We start from the raw sequence: 20027 nt of genomic DNA, 5'->3' as shown, positions 1-20027 counted from the left end.
GTGAGTGCTCGGGAGAGAGCAATCGTTGAGTAATACTATTTTGTATTTGTTCAAAATATAAGAAATTGATGGCCAAGCATGGTGTTTCATGCCTGTGACTGCAACATTTTGGGAGGCAGAAGTGGGAGGGTCACTTGGGCTCAAGAGTTCAAGGCTACAGTGAGCTATAATCACACCACTACACTCCAGCCTGGGCAACAGAGTGACACCTGTGTTTAAAAATAAAAAACTTTAAAAAACATATAAGGAATTGGTCACACAACTTCAGTTGCCTTTACCAAACATTTAGAAGCTTCTCCAGAAGATCGTGTACTCCGAGTTGCAGCTGAAACGGCAGCAGCAGTCTACAGTCATGTGTTTGCCTTGAACAGTCGCAACTAAAACAGTGTACCTGAATTCACCTTTTCCCACATGACTTCCAAGTTAATCATCTACAAATATAGACAAGTCACCCAAGAAAATGCAATACCTTAGGTCAAGAATTCTTTTTCTTTTATTTATATATTATAAGCACTGTATATTTTATTAATAGCGGGCATTATCCACAGAGTAAACTTAAGTCTCAAACAAATCTCGTTGCAAGATTTTCTTTAACTGCACCAGATCGTAACAATGTTTGTCCAAGAATAAAAAGCACTGTGCAAAAAGGAGGTAACAATAAATGCTGGTTAAACTGAATTTTCATGAAGGTTTAAATTCAGCAATCTCTTACCTTTTGTTTCTTTCCTTTAAATTTGATTTTATAATAGAAAATAGGCAATAGCCTTGCACAGAAATTTACTAAGGAAGAAACACAAATGTCCAGTAATAATAATGTGAAAAAAAACATTCAACTCCATTAGTGCTGAAAGAAACCCCAAGTGAATATAAGGAAAACCAATGTTTACCTAACATTTATCTGACAATGTTTAACAAAAAATACTGTAAAATTATAATGTCTAGTGGCTGATGGGATGGCTAAATTTTTCAATGTATCTGGAAAACAACATAATAGCATGTATCAAACTCCTGAAAAATCTGGTAATTCTTTCACCAAGCATTTCACTTTCAGGTATTTATCACACGGAAAAATAAGCACGGCTGCACAAAAATAGAGCAATAAAGCAACTCTGTAGCATCATCTCCTATTAATTATTTTGTTATTAAGTGTCTACATGTAAATTGTTTAAATAAGTTGTGGTCAACTCATACAGCAGAATACTATGTAGTTATTAAATACAAAAAACTAGCCGGGCAAGGTGGCGGGCGCCTGTAGTCCCAGCTACTCAGGAGGCTGAGGCAGGAGAATGGCGTAAACCCGGGAGGCGGAGCTTGCAGTGAGCTGAGATCCGGCCACTGCACTCCAGCCTGGGCGACAGAGCGAGACTCCGTCACAAAACAAAACAAAACAAAACAAAACAAACAAAAAGGTCAAGTAATGGGAGAATTCTAAGTAACCAACGGAAGTACTATAATATGTTACAGCTTATACAGTTGGTACAGTATGGTTCTGTGTGTGTGTGTGTGCGTGTGTACTGGAAGGATATTTCACAAGATGTAAATAACAGTGACTTCTAGGTATTGAGATTATGGGTGATTTTTTTTCCTGTCTCTCCAGTTTCCCTGCCCCACAGAGGAGGGCTGGCCTGTATATCCCCCAAATCCTTCAATTAGAATATACTACTTTAAGAATGAGAAGCAAAAACAGAGGAAAAAGGAACTGTGATCTACTTTCAGGGGCAGATGACACCCACACTCTGTTAACTTCCGGGGGGGCCAGACCGCCTGGGAGGGAAGCTCCTTGCCCCACCTTACTTTGCCCTGCCTGCCAAATCCAGAGGTCCAGTGGCACAGCCAGAAAGACAAGTTTGTGGGGCTGTCCTCATCCTCTATATTTTTTCCATTTAGCCTAAAATATCTTACCAAATACCTATTATGTGCTAGGCATAGGGCACACAATAGCGAGGGTGGAAAGAGAAAGGAAGAGAAGGAAGGAAGGAAGGATGGGAAGAAGGTGGGGAGGAAGAAAACTTTCCTGGCATACTATGCAGGAGTCTGACCTTCATCAGATGACTGACTCTGAACCATGCTAGGCAGAGGCAGGGTCACAGGGCTATAGGAGCTGAGTTTAGTGGGAGCTGCCCAGCCCTGACAGAGCATCTTTCTTCAGGAAGCAAGCACTGAGTTGAACTCTCAAGGACATGGCAAAGAAGGGGTAAGGAAGGGCATTCCAGGATAGGCACTAGAGATGCCAGGGCAGGGGAGAGCAGGCAGCAAGGCTGGAGCACCCACAGCCAGGGAGGCTGGATGGGAAGAGACTAAAGCACGCGAGGCCTCAAAGTCACATGCAGGGGGCACTGAAAGGCTTTGGCAGGGCATCCCTTAGCAGATGCACCTTCAGACAGGATAGCTCTGGGTGTGGACTGGAGAATGGATCTGGGAGGGGGCCATGGTGGATCCCAGGAGACCATGAGGAGTCCTATCTAGGGCGGTGACACACGGGTGGAATGAAGTGGTGTATTAGTCTCTTTTCACACTGCAATAAACACATACCAGAGACTGGGTAATTTATACAGGAAAAAGGTTTAATGGATTTACAGTTACACATGGCTGGGGAGGCCTCACAATCATAGTGGAAGGCAAGGAGGAGCAAGTCATGTCTTACATGGATGGCAGTAGGCAAAGAGAGAGCGTGTGCATGGAAACTCCCCCTTAGAGAACCATATCTACTGAGACTTATTCACTATCACGAGAACAATATGGGAAAGACCTGCCCCCATGATTCAATTACCTCCAAAAACACGTGAAATTTTAAGATGAGATTTGGGTGCGGACACAGTCAAACCATATCAAGTGGAAACACTATTTTTCAGTGACTTTGATGGGGAGTTTCCAATCTCGCACTTCCAAACGGTAACAAAGATTGAGTGCAGTGACTCACACCTGTAGTCCCAGCTACTTGGAAGGTTGAGCCAGGGCAGGGAGAAGGATTGCTTACAGCCAGGAGCTTGAGACCACCCTGGGCAAGACAGCAAGACCTCGTCTCTAGAAAATACAACATTAGCCAGGCATGGTGGTGCATGCCTTTAGTGTCACACTCAGGAGGCTGAGGTGGGAGGATCAGCTGAGCCCCAGAGTTCAAGGCTGCAATAAGCTATGATCACACCACTGCACTTTAGCCTGGGCAACAGAGCAAGACTCCATTTCTAAAACAAAGAAACAACAACAAAAACAGTAACAAAAGAAAAACCAGTTTTTTGGGCAAGAAATGACAGCTCAGGACCAGAGACTTCATGATACAAATTCCAGGTGAGCAGAGGCCACAGCCAATGAAGCACCATTTTGTCTGGAAAGTACAAATTGCTTCCCCTTCCACTCTCTGCTGAAAGCCTACTTTGTTCATCAACAACCTTACAATTGGAGCCCACATATCCAAGCTTCAAAGTAAAATCAGAGAGCTCAATTTGTGTCTATGAAGCAGCGTGCCGTGAAATCATCTGACCCTTTGTTTTCATCCGTGTGCAGTGGAGACAGGAAAAGCACCACTCATCAGACTCCTCCAGGAGCCATCTGCCAAACCTCTCTCTTCTGAACTGAGTCCTGTTTTCCGTGGCTATTTTACATTTCTAAAGAGAAGCTATTGTGTGTCTCATAGGTTCATCCATGTAGTCCCTCGCAATGGAGGACCTGCCCCCAGCTGAGTCTGCACACTAGATTACAAAGAAGTTTTCAGCGTTAAGGCACCTCCAGATATCTCGATTCCTCCAAAAATAAAAAGAGCAATAAAACAGTTACCATTTATTGATTATGACTGACTTTTTTGTAGGTAAATTAACCTACATTAAGGGAATGTAACTTATGTGACCTACCAATACCACAGAGTAGAGACAAGATTCAGCCCAGGCCTACAAGACCACACAGGCCATTCACTTTGAGCCCCCTCCCCTCACCCTTTCCTCTCTCCCTCCATCTGAGAGAGACAGAAGCATAGGCCAGACCTGCTTCTTGAAGCTACACGGTCCAAGTCCCATCAGTTTCCAAGCGCTTGAGGGTCATTTTTGGGATATCACTACAGTGGAAGATAAGCAAACCACTGGGCGTGGTAGGAAAGAGGCCGTTTTCTCAGAGACCAAGAACTTAAGATGGGAGTTTCACTGTCTGACCTCCAGTGGCCCTACTGTGTGTGTGATCTTGGATGCGTCACTCAGTATGCCTCAGCTTCCTCATCAGAAGAACAAGAATCATCATACAACCGGCCCAGGAATCCCTTCCCTGAAACCCTTGGGTACAGATGCATTTTATAAATCAGAATTTCTTGATTTTAGAAAGGTGACAGAGTTTACATTTTATAACACCTGTAACAGAGTCTGGTGCAGTACCCATTAACCACAAATCAATCATTGATAGTCCGCAGCGAAACAAAGTGAACTACACCCAGGTGAGATAAATTAAAACTATAAACAGTCTCATCAGTTTAGATGAAATTTTTCCACCAAAAGAACTACCTTTAAAAAAAAATTTCCTCCTCTGCAGACTTGGAAGACTTTGGAATTTATTTCAGAGTTGCAGAGCCAGGGGTTGGGTAGGGAGGTGGGGCAAGGAGTGGATGACAGAACTGTGTTTACCTTGTAAGGCCGCTGTGAGGATGAAATGGATCAAAGAATACATGGAAAGCACATAGAAGAATGACTGAGACATAACAGAAGTGCATTTCAGATATTCTTATTCATTCCACAAAAGAAAAAACACAGGCTACTTCAAAGGCCATTATTTGTATGTCAAAATTACTGCTGGGATGTTTACCACTTCAGGGAATTAGAAGACATCTTCAGAAGAATTCTGAAATAGAAAGACCTCATCAGACCTCTTCAGAAGAATTCTGGGTGGATCTGCCGGCCGCTGCCAGGAGAGAGACCTCAAGAACATCCCCAAGGGTCTGATCCAGAGAAAAGTAAATTATTTTATTCCAAATACCACCTGCCAGTCCAGCAAAACAGGCTCTCCAATACTTTGGATTACACGTGGCAAGTGCAAATCCCATAATGGCAGCCAGAAGTTCTGGAATTAGCCAGAACTGGAGGGACACAGTGAAGCCAGAGCCTGGGATCCTACCTACAACAGCAAATGAGTACCCCTTCTTCATAGCACGTAAAAGAACTCTTTGCATTCTTCATCCCATTTCTGGTTCCCTCCCCAGTGTTTTTCCTTCGACTTACTGAAATCACTTCAATCTTATCAAGGTGAGATCTTGAGAGCGTTCTCAATTTGAGGAACAGAGTCGTAGCTACAAGTTGCTAATTTGTCCCATGCTGCAGAAGAATTTTATACAATGGTCGTCAGTCTTTTCATGCTACAGCTCCCCTCTCTGAAGCTCAGAGCAATTTCTTTGACCTTCATCGAATGCTGCAATGTGTTGCTCTTTTCATCACTGGAAAATTGATCAGACTGATCTATAAGTGCTCACCTCTTTCCTGGCCCAGCATACGTGTTCCTCACACCAACAAAAACCTTTCCGTTTGTAGTTTGCCATAGTATATGTAGACTTATTTGAAAAGCAAGTACTTTGCATAGTATGTCCTTAGAATAATGAAATATTAATAACAAATGGGGAAACAAGGAAATAAGGAAACGGTAGTGTCCCAGATAGGCCTGCTACAGTTTGCCCATTGGAGCAAACAGTTATTGGTAACCCTGATGAGTTACCAGTCTGGAGCAAATCAAAGAAAAAAAGCTTATTGTGTATACACAATAAACAGCCAGCTGAAAATATTTCAGAACACTTACTCCAATTTTCCTTGGGAAACCCAAGAAGCCTTTCAAAAAGCAAAGTCCCTTCTCTTTCATTAAACAATTGTACTAAAAATGTTATTGTCTGTCTTTTTCCACTAGAAGGTAATCTCCATGAGAACAAGAACTTTGTTTTGCTGTATTCCTGGTGCTGGGAACTGTAGCTGACATTTCGGAGGTGCTTAATAAATATTTGTTGGATAAATGAGTGGGACAACCTGAAGCAAGTAGACAGACAGATGAATTTTTCCTAGCTGTGTAGAAAGCATATAGTTGGTTTCTATATATTTCTATCAAATACATACACAGAGTATGTGACATCAAGAGCCCAAGCAACTTTGGGGGCATCTCACACTTTCTGTGGAGTGAATCTTCCAGAAGTCTGAGAGATCGTGAGAAAGACTCTACCGAAAAGCTCTGTAGACTGGCATCAATTCCACAAAATATTTGTGTAGCCTATATAACACAGGGTTTGAAACTAACTAAAAAGTAAAACCTCAGCAGTCAGTCAAGGGGGCTGTGAAACAGTGTTACACAGGAAGTAGCATGGTTTCCTGACTCCTACGCAGGAGAGGAGCAGTTTTCAGGTTGCACTCAATCTAAAACAGCAGTCCCCGACCTTTTTGGCACCAGAGACTAGTTTTGTGGAAGACAATTTTTCCATGGATAGGAGGGTGGGTGGTGAGTAGTTTCAGGATGGTTCAAGTGCATTACATTTATCATGCACTTTATTTCTATTATTACATTATAATATATAATGAAAAAATTATACAACTCACCGTAATACAGAATGAATGAGAGGCCTGAGCTTGTTCTCCTGCAACTAGATGGTCCCATCTGGGGGTGATGGGGAACAGTGACAGATCATCAGGCATTAGATTCTCATAAGGAGTGTGCAACCTAGATCTCTCGCATGCACAGTTCACAATAGGATTTGCTTTCTTATGAGAATCTAATGCCGCAGCTGATCTGACAGGAGGCAGAGCTAAGGCGGTAATGCGAGCAATGGAAAGCAGCTATAAATAGAGATGAAGCTTCACTCACCTCCTGCCATGTCACCCAGTTCCTAAGAGACCAGTACTGGTCTGTGGTCCAGGGGGTGGGGACCCCTGATCTAGAAGACAAAGGCAGGATGTCATCAAACCTGTCTCTTCCCACTGCAGTGTCGCAGAAACTCAGAGACAGGCCACAGAGAAAAAAGCAAAGTGGCAGTGCTACGCAAAGGGAAATTTTTGCCTAATATAATAAAGATCTGAGGGAAATTAGAGGAGAACAGCCACAGCTGAATACAAATGATGAGGAAGGTACATTTGCACTGGAGACAGAGTGCTACATCATCATTGTGTAGCGTTAAAGAATAGTTAGGACTGTCTGCCATCTACTGGCATGTGTAATGTAGGTTACATTGGCCCAAACCCCCTTCCCTGTCCTAGGGAAGTGGGATGCTCACCCAGCTATTGAATCACTTTCCCAAGGGAGGGCGTATTGCCATGGCCCTCAGTTCTATTGCACACCACACTGACGCAAGCATAAAGCTCTGGCCTTTTCTCCCGTGTGTGTATGCGCACGCACATATAGAGCCTTCCTGGCTGTTAAGTCTCTTCTAAACTTTTGTGGGTCACAGAGAGGAGAGGGCTGTCACATTGCACACTGCACAGGAAGTCATGCAGAATCTGTTCCTAAGGGACCTTTGCTTGTCCCACCTGCTGGCAGGCTGCTTCCCTCCACTCCACACCAGCCATTCACCTGCTTACCCCTCCTCTCACTCCTCTCCTCTTCTCCTCTCCTCTCTTCCCCCTAGTCCTTTCTTTTTTCTCCCCTCGCTCCCTGGAGTCTTGTATTTTCTCTTGTGACACAGCTTCACCCTTACTTGCTTACATACATACTGGACTTCTGCCCCCAGAGTCTCACATTTGATTCTTAAAGTCTCTCCTCAAACAAACATTTTCTCCTTAAGAACAGCTTTAGGGATGGTCATCTTGATAAGAATATTTTTACCCTGCAAGAAAAGAAAGGCACCACCCCCAAGAAGACCTCTATAAAATGAAAGCAAGGCTGGGTGCAGTGCCTCACGTCTGTAATCCCAGCACTTTGGGAGGCTGAGGCGGGTGGATCACCTGAGGTTAGGAGTTCAAGACTAGCCTGGCCAACATGACAAAACCCTGTCTCTACTAAAAATACAAAAATTAGCTGCACATGGTGGTACATGCCTATAATCCCAGCTACTCGGGAGGCTGAGGCAGGAGAATCACTTGAACCCAGGAGGCGGAGGTTGCAGTGAACTGAAATCATGCCACTGCACTCCAGCCTGGGTGACAGAGTGAGACTTCACCTCAAAAAATAAAATAAAATAAAATAAAAAATAAAATAAAATAAAATAAAAATATGCCAGGCGCGGTGGCTCATGCCTGTAATCCCCAGCACTTTGGGAGGCCGAGGCGGGCGGATCACGAGGTCAGGAGATCGAGACCATCCTGGCTAACACGGTGAAACCCCGTCTCTACTAAAAATACAAAAAAATTAGCTGGGCATGGTGGTGGGCTCCTGTAGTCCCAGCTACTCAGGAGGCTGAGGCAGGAGAATGGTGTGAACCCAGGAGGCGGAGCTTGCAGTGAGCCAAGATTGCACCACTGCACTCCAGCCTGGGTGACAGAGCAAGACTCCATCTCAAAAAAAAAAAAAAAAAAAGGATATATATGTGTGTGTGTGTGTGTGTGTGTGTGTGTGTGTATGGAGAGCAGCCTGAGACATGGAAGAAGAGGAGGATTGTCCAAAAAGTAGAAGAGAAACCTGAATGAGACCAGAGCATGGCTTCTTCAGCTACAGCTGGCTAAGAGACTAGAAGTCAGCATCAAAGCCTGACAGTATGTTTGTGTTTGGTTACCATTACATAGACATAACCATATTTTAAATAACTATCATAAACTGATTCTAATTTTATTCTATAATTAGGGAACAGGACATTCTCAAAGAACACTTTGGCTGTCTTTATAAAGGTTCTAGTTAAAGAACTCTTCAAGACATCATTATGGGTTGACTTCTGAACTAGATGGGCCATGACTAATGATTTCAACCAAATCCCATTTTCAGTAGGCAGAACCAGTACGTAGAATTCCTTGGAGAATGTGGCTTACTCTTTTATCCCATTTGGATGTGTTATATATGGGTTATATGAAATGCCATCTGTCATAAAACAAAACATTTTATTAAGAAGATTTTTTTTAATTGTACTTTCTGCAAACAACCAAATTCTATAAGCTAAACCAGAGGTCCTCAGAATGTGACCCCAGATCAACAGCACTGGCATCACCTGGGAACATGTTAGAAACACAGATTCTCAGGCCTCACCAGACATAGAGGAACAGAAACTCTGGTGTAGGGCCCAGCAATCTGCTCATGTTAACAAGTCCCCCAGCTGATGCTGATGCCCTGAAGACCACTGTCCTAGGGTCACCATGATCACAAGGTTCCTGATTGGTCCATATGGAATATTTCTAAATCCTAGTGCAATCCCTGAATTATGATTCCTTTCATTTCCAGGTCTTTTGATTCTCAGAAATCCGTAGCCCTGTCTTCAGATGGCACAGTTTCTTCAATAAAGCCAATGTTTGTGTCCCCGCCCAAACTCATATATTGAAATCCTAAGCCTCAAGGTGATGTTATTAGGAGGTAGGGCCTTTGGGAAGTGATTAGGTCATAAGAATGGAGCTCGCATAAGTGGGATTAGTGCCTTTATAAAAAAGCCTAGGAGAAACCCCTTGGCCCTTCCCCCATGTGAGGGCACAGCCAGAAGGCACCATCTGTGAACCAGAAGCCCCTCGCCAGACACCGAATCTTCTATCACCCCAATCTCTGACTTTGGACCTCTACCCTCCAGAATGGTGAGAAAGAAATGCTTGTCATTTTGGCCACCCAGGCTAAGGTATTTCTGTTATGGCAGCCAGAACAGACTGCCAGAAAGACCGTTTCCCTGCCACAGCTGCTCACAGCTCTCTGCCAGGTTGTCTGCTCCCTGCCCTGCACTCCTGGGCTCCTCCTCCAGTGTCAATCATCACGCAGTTTGCAGGGAAGGAAGGTCTCACCCTCAATTGCTCTCCTCACTCACATGTTCAGAGCTCTCTTTACAACTGCTGGAGCACTCAAATATCCCAAGGGAAAGCTTCTGTGTTCCATCCTGGACCTACTAGGGGCAACCACCCTTCCACCAGGGCCCCCACTCTCACCATGAGCTTCAGACTCTCATCTCCCAAGATCTTGCTCACAGCACAGCTGCCTTCCGCTCACGCAGGCCAGAGGAGCTACCTTGTCTCCTCTTAGAGCAACGTCCCACCACTCCCTTGGGGCTCAACCTTCGCTTTGTGTTCTGTAAAAGTCAGCAGTTCTCAAGCTTGAGACTGCATCAGGCACACCTGGAGGGCTTGTGAAACTCCAGAATGGTGAGTCCCGCCCCCAGAGTTTCTGATTTAGTAGGTCTTGTGAGTAGCCCAGAATTTGCATCTCTAACAAGCCCCCAGTGGAAGCTGAGACTGTCATCTTCTTAGGCCGCGCTTGGAGAACTGCTGTTGAAAGCCAACATCACTGAACTTACCTGCAGAGGCACCTAAAAATAATCAATCCAGAGCTGCTCCTTCTCCAAATGACTACTCTCTGATGTCTGTCAAGAAATCCAAATTATTTACCAATTACTTTATTGGTAATTAAGTTCCACCTATTTCAAGAAAAGTTCTGAGCTGACTCTCATTTTTGATTAGCCATCAGCAGAAATAGTAAATCTACCTAGTGCATTCAGAAAAATGCTGTTCCTCCCAAGGAAACGTGTTTTCTGTTGCTCCTGAAATCTGCTGACCTTGGTACTGACTCTGGTCCTCTTACACTAAGGTGGAGCTGGGGCAGGGTTGGGGGATCAAGACTGAGAAACCTTGCTGTCCTGCAGCAGAACGGAGATACATGGAAGAACGAAGACAATCTTGGCTTTGAAGAGAAAGTGAGATGTGATGTCAATGATCCCGCTAACACCAAAACCATTAAACCAGCCTCGTTAAGGGAGGCCCCACCTCCCCACCCTTCCTGCCTTTTCTACCAAGCCAAACCCAGAAATAGAACACAGCTCACTTCTCAGGGCTACTGCCTCTGCCTCAACTTCAGAGACCACATCTGCAGCTCCCAAAACAAGGTCTGTTCTGCAGCTGGACAATTCACTGCTAAAATCCCAAACCGAAGAGCAGAGCCAAAGCCAGAGGAGACAAAAGTGGCAATAGGGCCAAAGCCTCATTCCAGATTCCAAGTATCATTCTGCAACCCTCTTGCTATCAACTGCTGCCTGCTGGCTGCAGCCAGGTCCCTGGTCCACACACAGCCTGGATCGGAAGCCTACAGAGACACGGGGGCTGGAGATGGGAAACAGATGGTGGCCTGTGCTTTGTCTTTCCCAAGTTTACAACCTCACCTGGGCTGTTCTGAGGAGCCCCGAGAGGTAAGTTCATGCATCACTACTGCCCCTCTCCCTGTGAAAGCAGAAAGTCAACATGCCTCCTACCCTAGAATAGACCAGCCTCACCTGTAGATTCAAGGTCCTGGGGGAACAGTATCAAATGCCTCTGCTCACTGCCTTTTACTTCTGACTGTGGTTCCCAGGGAGGCTAAAATTTGAGAAGTGAAACTGAACATCCCACCGCCTTGGTGAGGGGAGAGGAAGAAACTTCACAGGCTTTTTATTGGCCGGTTATTTTTCTGTGTATCCCACACAGGCCCTCACCATGAAGGGTTTCACAGCTGCTCTCTTCCTCTGGACTCTGATTTTTCCCAGCTGCAGCGGTGGCAGCGGTGGGAGAGCCTGGCCCACACACACGGTCTGCAGTGACAGCGGCTTGGAAGTGCTCTACCAGAGTTGCGGTAAGCCCTTGCAGTACACCCATGTGTGTTTATGGGGAAAGTAAGGCCCACAGATGTGAGCTGTTAGTGCTCAGCTGGGGTGGGTGAGGGGAGAGGGGACCAGCAGCTGAACACTTTCTCCACCTGTAGCAAGTCTGGGAGGGCCACTGGGAGCCTTTGGGAGAAGGGGAGGTGGGGCTGGGGCCGGGAGCGGAAGAGAGAATGGCAGAGCGACGAAGAGTACAAGACAGAGAAACTGAATATAAATACAGTCATTTACTAACACCAGAGAACCCAAAAGAGAACAAAATGATCAGTGAGTCGACCAAATCATCAAATCTCACCAGTTGAAAATTAGGAAAGAAACTTCCAGTAGGCCCTTCCCCAACACTGTACACCTGGGCTACCTTCTCATCTGATGTACTTTGCAAGTAAAGTGAAAAGATCACTCCTGCCCAAAGAGAAGATTCCTGTCCCTCTCTGGACACTTGCAGAGCTTTCACTGCAGGAGCAGCTCTCATGAATTCAGCAAACACTTCGCGTGCAGCTATCAATGCCAGGGTTTCTCAGTGCTAGAGATAATAAAAGTGCATAAGCCAGGCCTGTCACCCCAGTGGGCCAACCCAATATGCCAACAGATAAATTGCAATTCAGTGAAGAAAATGCAGTGAACTGCGGTAAGAAATGTCAGAACCAACCAACTGGGCTGTGTCTTAGTCAGCTAGGGCTGCCATAACAAAGTACCACAGGTTGGGGGCTTAAATAACAGAGATTTATTTCCTCACAACTGTGGAAGCTGGGCTGGTTCCTCCTGAGACCTCTCTCCTTTGCTTCTAGGTGGCATCTTCTCCCTGTCTCCTCATGTGCTCTTCCTTCTGTGTACATCTGTGTCCTCATCTCTTCTTCTTCTAAGGACACAGTCATATCAGATTAGGGCCCACCTTCATGGCCTCACTTTAGCTTAATCAGCTCTTTAAAGACCCTACCTCCAGCAGGGCGTGGTGGCTCACACCTGTAATCCCAGCACTTCGGGAGGCCGAGGAGGGTGGACCACTTGAGGTCAGGCATTCAAGACCAACCTGACCAACATGGTGAAACCCCGTTTCTACTAAAAATACAAAATTAGCAGGTCATGGTGGCACGCACCTGTAATCCCAGCTACTTGGGAAGCTGAGGCAGGGGAATCGCTTGAACCCAGGAGGTGGAGGTTGCAGTGAGCCAAGATCGTGCCATTGTACTTGAGCCTGGGCAACAGGAGCAAAACTCTGTCTAAAAAAATAAATAAATAAATAAATAAAAGTAAATAAATAAATAAATAAAGACCCTATCTCTATATACAGTCACATTTTAAGGTACCATAGTCCCCCTAGTCTGCTAGGAATATGTTCCAAGACTCCCAGTGGATGCCTGAAATCACAGATCATTTTGAACCCTACATACACTATGTTTTTTGGACCCAATAAATGAGACAGCTACTAAGTGACGGATAGGCAGGTAGTAAAGACAACATGGATATTCTAGACAATTCACGTTCCTGGTGGGATGGAGCTGGACAGCATGAGATTTCATCATGCTTCTCAGAAGGATGCTCCATGAAAAACTTACGAATTATTTCTGGAATTTTCTATTTAATATTTTTGGACTGCAGTTGGCTGAGAGTAACCAAAACCTTGAAAAGTGAAATCTTGGATAAGAGGGCACTACTGTACTGGGGGTTGGGACTTCAACATATAAATTTGAGGGGATGCAATTCATCCCATACAGGGCTCCCAAGTGGGGAGCAACTCAGGAGCCCAGCCTCAGGATCACACCTGCTGTTAGAGGGACTGGCTTGTGCAAATGCATGGCATTGTGATATCTGCCACTTTGGAGGGAGATGGAGGCAAAATGCCATTTGAACTGCAGAAGGTAGGAAAGAGAATTTGATTAAGCATCTGAATTGGTCTCACTCTAAGCTGGGGTTGTGGTGCTTGAGCAAGTACCTGATCCTACAACTGCCACCCAAAGAGCTGCCCAGAGAGGTCCAGATGGTCACTCTAGTCACCAGGGCCATTTGTTCAATTTGACCTTACTCTTTTAAAAATAAGGGACATTGAAGTGCACACACACACAAAAATTAAAAATAAGTAAAAGAGAATGAATGACTGGATGCTGGCAGTGCTGATGTTGTCACTCTAGGTTTTCCCATGCGGTCAGAACCACTAGTATCCCATTCATTTTTGGTGCAGGATGAGAAGCAAGATGTGAGATAAATGGACTGGTCAGGGTTGGTTTTTCCAATTCATCCTTGAATAAAAGGTTGCCACAGCTGATCTGTCTCCCAGACTCCCCCTCTGCCTGCAGCCAGGCCAGTGCATCCTTTCAAGTCACTTGCAAGAGGACTGGGCATGTCAGAGAAAGAACAAGGACACATCACCTGCCCACCGGAGGATGGCTCTTTCCTCTGTAGGTGAAGTTGCTCCATGAAGTCAGTGAATGTCTTAGCCAAGCCACTCAGAATTAGAGATGGAAGAGATGCAGTTCTCATCCAAGGGGTGGGAAGATCAGTTTAGCAACAGGATAAATGCTTTGTGTGAAAGGCTGTAGTGAAAGCAGGCATTGTGCACCAGTGACATGGTAGTCAGAAGATGGTGAGGTTGGCATCTGCATCTATTGGGAAAGGAGTCACCAAGCCTAAGTTGAGGCTTAAAGACTGATTAAAATAGTAATGATAGCACCTCATGTTGGTAGAGGCCGCCATGCTAAGTGCTTTACACGTATCATTCTTATGTTGCAGATGTGTAAACTGAGGGATAAAGATGTCATTAATAGTTAACTTTTCCCATGCCACACAGCTAATAATGGCAGAATTATATCCCCAGGGTCACAGAGAAGGTAAGACATTGAGGAACTATTGATGGAATTAAAACAAATTGATCCCCAGCCTGCCTGACTCCAGAGCCCATGCTCTAAAACTCCCTGTGGTCTAGAGTTTCATCAGCAGGCAAAGTGGACTAAAGGAGGGGTGAAGGGAGAAGTTTGGCGGAGAGAATGACACATGTGAAAGCAGGAAAATGGGACCAGGCACAGGGTTCAGGGAACTGCGGGAGAGCTGAAAACACAAAGGGCTGAAAGAGGAAGTGGGAGATATGAGCAGGACCCCATACAATGGTGGGCTGCCTCTCTTTGGGCAGGAGGAGGTTGCATTTTGGAAAGATCCTCAGGCAGTAAACAGGAGTGTAGATTTTGAATTGGAAGCTATTTGAGGCTGAAAATAAGGTTTTCTCCAGGCGGAGCAATAATTCAGGAAAGAAACCACTAAGGCCTGAGTTGACATCATTTCCGCAGTCTTGATAACCTTGAGGAGAAGGGAAATTCACAAGCAGTTACTGGGCTCTGAATACTGACTAGGAAGTAAGCATAGTTTTCTGAAAAAGCAGAAGTCCTGACCTGGCCAACTGTCAGTGACAAAGGAAAGAAGAGAGCCACTTTCTTTACTAAAGCAAAAGGAGGAACAAACACGGTCAGGGCCTTGGGTCTGCTAAATCCCAAGTCCCAGGGTTACAAAAGCCCAGGGACTCCACCCCATGCACACGCCACAAACAGCCACCAATGTATGTATTTATATGCTGCCTCCAGCATATACACGAAGATATGAGGAGATGACAGAAATACTTATGATTAGAAGGGGAAATAGGCAGCAGTGGAAGAAGCAGGGGGAGGAGAAGCATAAGGGAAGTGCTATGGACTGAATGTTTGTGTCCCCTGAAGATTTGTGTTAAACCCTAATACCAGTGTGACAGTATTAGGAGATGGCGCCTTTAGGATGTGGCTAGGTCATGAGGGTGGAGACTTCATAAATGGGATCAATACCCTTAAAAGAAGAGGCCAGAGATCTCCCTTTTTTCACCACATGAGGACACAATCAGAAGGTGGCTGTCTGTAAACCAGGAAGTCAGCCCTCACCAAGAGCCTGCCCCTGCTGGCTCCCTGATCTCAGACTTCCATCCTCGAGGACTCTGAGAAATCAATGTTGGCTGTTTAAGCCCCACAGTCTATATAATTTGTTAAACCTGCCTGAGTTGGCTAAGGGGAAATCATAAAGGCAGGAAAGGTTAGGACACATGTAACAGATGAGGCAGCCTGAGAGTTAAGAGCTTAGAATCTGGAGTCAGCGAAGCTCATTCTAATCTTGGGCCACACTCTAGATCTCACATTGTTGTTTATAAGGAGGGTGTATTAGTTTCCTGTTGTTGCTGTAACAAATTTCTACTTGGTGACTGAAAACAACACATGCATTCACGCATAGTTCTGTGGTCAGAGTCCAAAATCAATTTCACTGGGTGGGCAGGGCCTAGGCCTTGCTCCCTTAGAAGCTCTGGGGGAGAATCCCTTTCTTTTCTTTTCCAGCTTGTATAGCTGCATTCCTTGACCTGAGGCTTCTTCCTCCATTTTCAAAGCTGACAGTGTAGCATCTTGCTTCCTTCCATCATCACATGGCCTTCCTGTTCTGTTTCAAAGCTCCCTCTGCCTCCTTCCTGTAAGGACCCTTGTGATTAGGATCATCTCCCCAACTCAAGATCCTTAATCACATCTGCAAAGTCTCTTTTGCCACATAAGATAAGATTCACATGTTTCAGGGATTAAGAGGTAGACATCTTTTGGGACCATTATTTAGCCCAATATCATAGGGAGAACATATTACCTACCCAAAGGGCTATGTGAAGATTATGTGAGAAGGACTACATGAAAGGTGCTTAGCACATACTATGCACTCAATACATCTTAGCTGCTGATGACTTTGTACGGTATTTTACAACTGATTGAGGTATAATAGACTCTGAGCTTCCTTGAAGCCAAATCAAGCAAGGAAATGGCATTGTTTCTAAAATAAAATTAGTTTTTAAGATGCCCAGCTTTTCCTGATATAGGGATGAGTGATGAGGGGAATTTCTCCCCAGAGTAGATGGCATCCTGGATGGCGTCTCTACTGAGATGCCATGGTGACTCAAACCCGCTGTTTCTAATGATGCCCCATGGTGCAGGTCAAGAGCCCAGAATCAAGATACATTCTGCAAAGGGCCAAGGCAGAATCCTCCATGAATACAGCAATCACAGGTCAGGCTTCTTTGAGGGAGAAGGTTAGATTGTGTACAGGAATGGATAAGCTGCACATCCTGTGGGCAATCCTCCATAAATATTATTGTTGCCATTGTTTTTGTTACTGGATGTTCATAGGGTCAGACAGCAGAATTCTGGATTGTATTTTTTGGCAAGAGCCCAGTGTTGTAATTTCACATGTTTTGACATCAACCAGGCAGAGGAGGACCTGTGACACTTGCTCAAATGACTTATGTGCCCCTTTGGTTTCCCTGATACTCACAGGCTACCTGGACATAGGAGTGGCTCCTAGATGTCGTGTAAGGCAGACACTTGCGAACTAGAGCCTGCAGGCCAAACCCCACTTGGTGCCTGTTTGTGTATGGCCTGTGAGCTAGGGATGATCTTTACATTTTTAATGTTAAAGAATTCAAAAGAAGAATATTCATGACACATGGAAATTATCTGAAATTCAAAATTCTGTGTCCATAAATAAAGTTCTATTTGACACAGCTGCACCCATTCTTTTAGGTGTTGTTTATGCTACTCTTGTGTTACAATGGCAAGGTAGGGCGACAGTGACCACACGGCAAGGCTCCACAGAGCGTTACATATTAATCATCTGGACCTTTATAGAAAAGGCTTGCCGATCCCTGGCCAAGAGTAGGAAGGAATCTCTTAAGCTCTTCACTGGATCAGAGTCTCAAGTTCCAGGCCTTCCAGATGATTCTAGCCACAGAGAAGCTGCATGGACAAATGAACTCAATGGCAAACCCACCATGATTGCAAGGAATGTATAAGATCCCTTTCAGAGCATCATCATTGTCAGAATAATCTCTCCCTCCTGCATGCCATTTTAAAATTTATGAAGTCCTTCCATTGACCAAGCCTCATTTAATCCTTACAAACAGAGGTAGATAGGATGTTTATCTCCATTTTCTGGATATAGAAACTGAAGCATACACACATTAAGCATTTTAATAAAGTAATATACCTGAGCCATGATACAAACCTACGTGTCCTTACTGCATGCTCAGTGACGTAGAGCTATGTCACAGAACTCTAGTAGGGAGTAAGTCATGCCCTCAGACCCCAGAAATACAGGGTGAGACCAGGCAGAAGGCACAGCTCAGACGATAAGTCTTCAGGTAAAAAAGTGAAAACCCTAAGCAGTGTGTGGACCAGCAAAAGAAGGAGGATGGGGAGGAAGAGGAGATCAGGAAGAGAGGGAGGAGGCGAGGGAGAGGGAAGGAGAGAGGAGGACAGAAAGAGGGGAAGGAGGAGGAACAAGAGGAAAAGGAAGATGGGGAGAAAGAAGGGAAGGGAAAAAGGAGTAGAAGGAGGGAAGGGAACAAGAAGGAGGGAAGGGGGAGGAGGATGAGTAAGAAGAGGTGGGGAAGAAGACAGGAGAAGGAGGAGGGGGTGGAAGAGGAGGAGAGAAAGGAGGAGGAATTGGAAGAGGAAGAAGAGGAGAGGAAGGAGGAGGAGGAGAGGAGAAGGAGGAGGGGAGAAGAAAGAAGAGAGGGGAGAAGAGAAGGAGGAAAAGAAGATGAAAGAGGAGAAAGAAGAGAAGGGGGAGGAGGGGGAAGTGGAAAAAGAAGAGAGGGAGAGGAGACGAGGGGCAAGATTCATCTCCTGATGAAAGAATTGTTTCCCTCCTGCCCCACCCCACCCCAGCCCCATCCTCTCTACACACATCCAGAGCTGGGCCAATTTGGCTCTTCCCAAGTATCCCTCAGAGGAGGGAACATACGGCTGCCTCAGAGGAGGAGGAGACCCACCACATCTCCATTTTTCAGCCATGTGCACCAAGTTCTTATTTGTTGCAAAGTGGTGTCTAGAAATGACATCTTCCAAATTAAAAGAAGTACATGTAGGGCCATTCTCTTATCATTAAGAACAGCATATTTTATAGTCAGAGCCCTCCTGCACAGGAGGCATGCTAATTTCCTGAGGAAGCCCTATTTACCACGCCCAACCATTCCACTGTGGGATAGTCGGTGAGCAGGGAGGGGAGGAATCCCTATTCAGCAGTGTGTGGAGGGCTGTGGGCTGACCTGGTAGCCCCCTGGAAGCATCCAGGGTCAGTTTACCATGGCCTCTGGTCACCAGGCTTCACACTTGCAATCAGCACCTGCTCTCCTCCCCTTAAAGACAGTTGGCCTTTAAGTCCACCTCTGCCTAAATAGGCTTCCCATGTTGCTGATATTTGCTACAGGGCAGGTCCTTTAGCTGACCTCCAAAAAGGCCTCTTAATTACAAAGCCTGAATCAAGTCACATGTGCCTGAATCGTCCATCAAAGTGGTCAAACAGGACAATTAATCAGACTTCAAGAATGTAGAACATCTCCATACAGAATAGAGGCTAAGCTGCAAACAACCTCGCCATGTAGCAGAACCAACAGGATATATTGATAAAATGTTCATAGAAAACATTTTAAAAGCTGCCCCAGGAGAAAATGGATGGGGAAAATGCCACTTTCCTCAGAACCTAATAATTCTGAAGGAAATGGAGCATAAAACAAGCATGCATGAAACAGCATCAAAAAAAGAAAAGAAAAACACAGGTCATCTAGTCACTTAGGAATACTTTCAGATGTTGCACACAGACAGCAATTTCTCTTTTCGTTTATTTTCCCAGATTAACAAGGATCTAAAACTATAATTAAGGAAAAGTAGACAAATAGCTGGAGAGACAAAGATGCAATTTCAGAAGGAGGACTCTGAGCGTGCAGGATTGAACATCTAGCTTCCTTGAGTAGGGCAAGGCCTTTTGGCCCAAATTTAAAGACAGGAAGTTGATAAAGAAACACAAGAATATTCACACTGCGGTGCAGATTTTTTTGATGCTAGATGAAAGTGAACGCTGCCAGAAGGGAAGCAAACCACGTAGGTGTGTTCCTGTGACCACGCCACCAACATCTTCTGGGTTTCCATTGGTGGGAACATTTTACAGCCCAACCTCCAAGCCAGAGATAATTCTCCAAAGCACTTTTTAAACGAGATGCTAAGTAACTTAGTGAATAGGAACCTAGAGAGGGAAAAAAGCCAAGAGTCTGCAGTTCTAAAGAGGCCTCTTCTGTGGGCAGGAAACGTTTTCCCAAACGCTGTTCACCGCTATTGCCATCCTCAGGCAAAATCTTAATGGGCAGCTCTGCTCATGTTTTGGGAGGAGAATCTTTGGAGAGGTAGCGATGGGAAGGGCTGTCCTCCAGCCCAGCAGCTATTTTTGTAGAAACTACAGCATAGACAACACATTCCTAAAGCAGCAGCGATTGTGAGGTCCTGGGCATGGTTTCAGACCCAGGCCC

General features: G+C 45.2%; 1 protein-coding gene and 1 long non-coding RNA gene across 2 annotated transcripts in view; one reads left to right on the top strand and one right to left on the bottom strand.

The window, feature by feature from the left end:
* The window catches only part of LOC112427650 (uncharacterized), a 219551-nt gene that overhangs the window by 174476 nt on the left and 25048 nt on the right, over positions 1-20027 (bottom strand). The window contains exon 5 of the long non-coding RNA XR_011624071.1: positions 9990-12906. This is a non-coding gene — a long non-coding RNA (uncharacterized lncRNA). The remainder of the gene's footprint in view (positions 1-9989; positions 12907-20027) is intronic.
* LOC105487367 (lymphocyte antigen 86) overlaps positions 11156-20027 on the top strand; it is a 63658-nt gene continuing 54786 nt past the window's right edge. Inside the window, exons 1-2 of the mRNA XM_011750820.3 lie at positions 11156-11239; positions 11514-11658. Coding sequence (XP_011749122.1) covers positions 11171-11239; positions 11514-11658 — 214 coding nt within the window. The 5' untranslated portion in view covers positions 11156-11170. The remainder of the gene's footprint in view (positions 11240-11513; positions 11659-20027) is intronic.

The sequence above is a fragment of the Macaca nemestrina genome, chromosome 5 (genome assembly GCF_043159975.1).
Source record: "Macaca nemestrina isolate mMacNem1 chromosome 5, mMacNem.hap1, whole genome shotgun sequence".
NCBI classification, from domain to species: Eukaryota; Metazoa; Chordata; class Mammalia; order Primates; family Cercopithecidae; genus Macaca; species Macaca nemestrina.
This window is presented reverse-complemented; position numbering and strand designations above follow the sequence as displayed.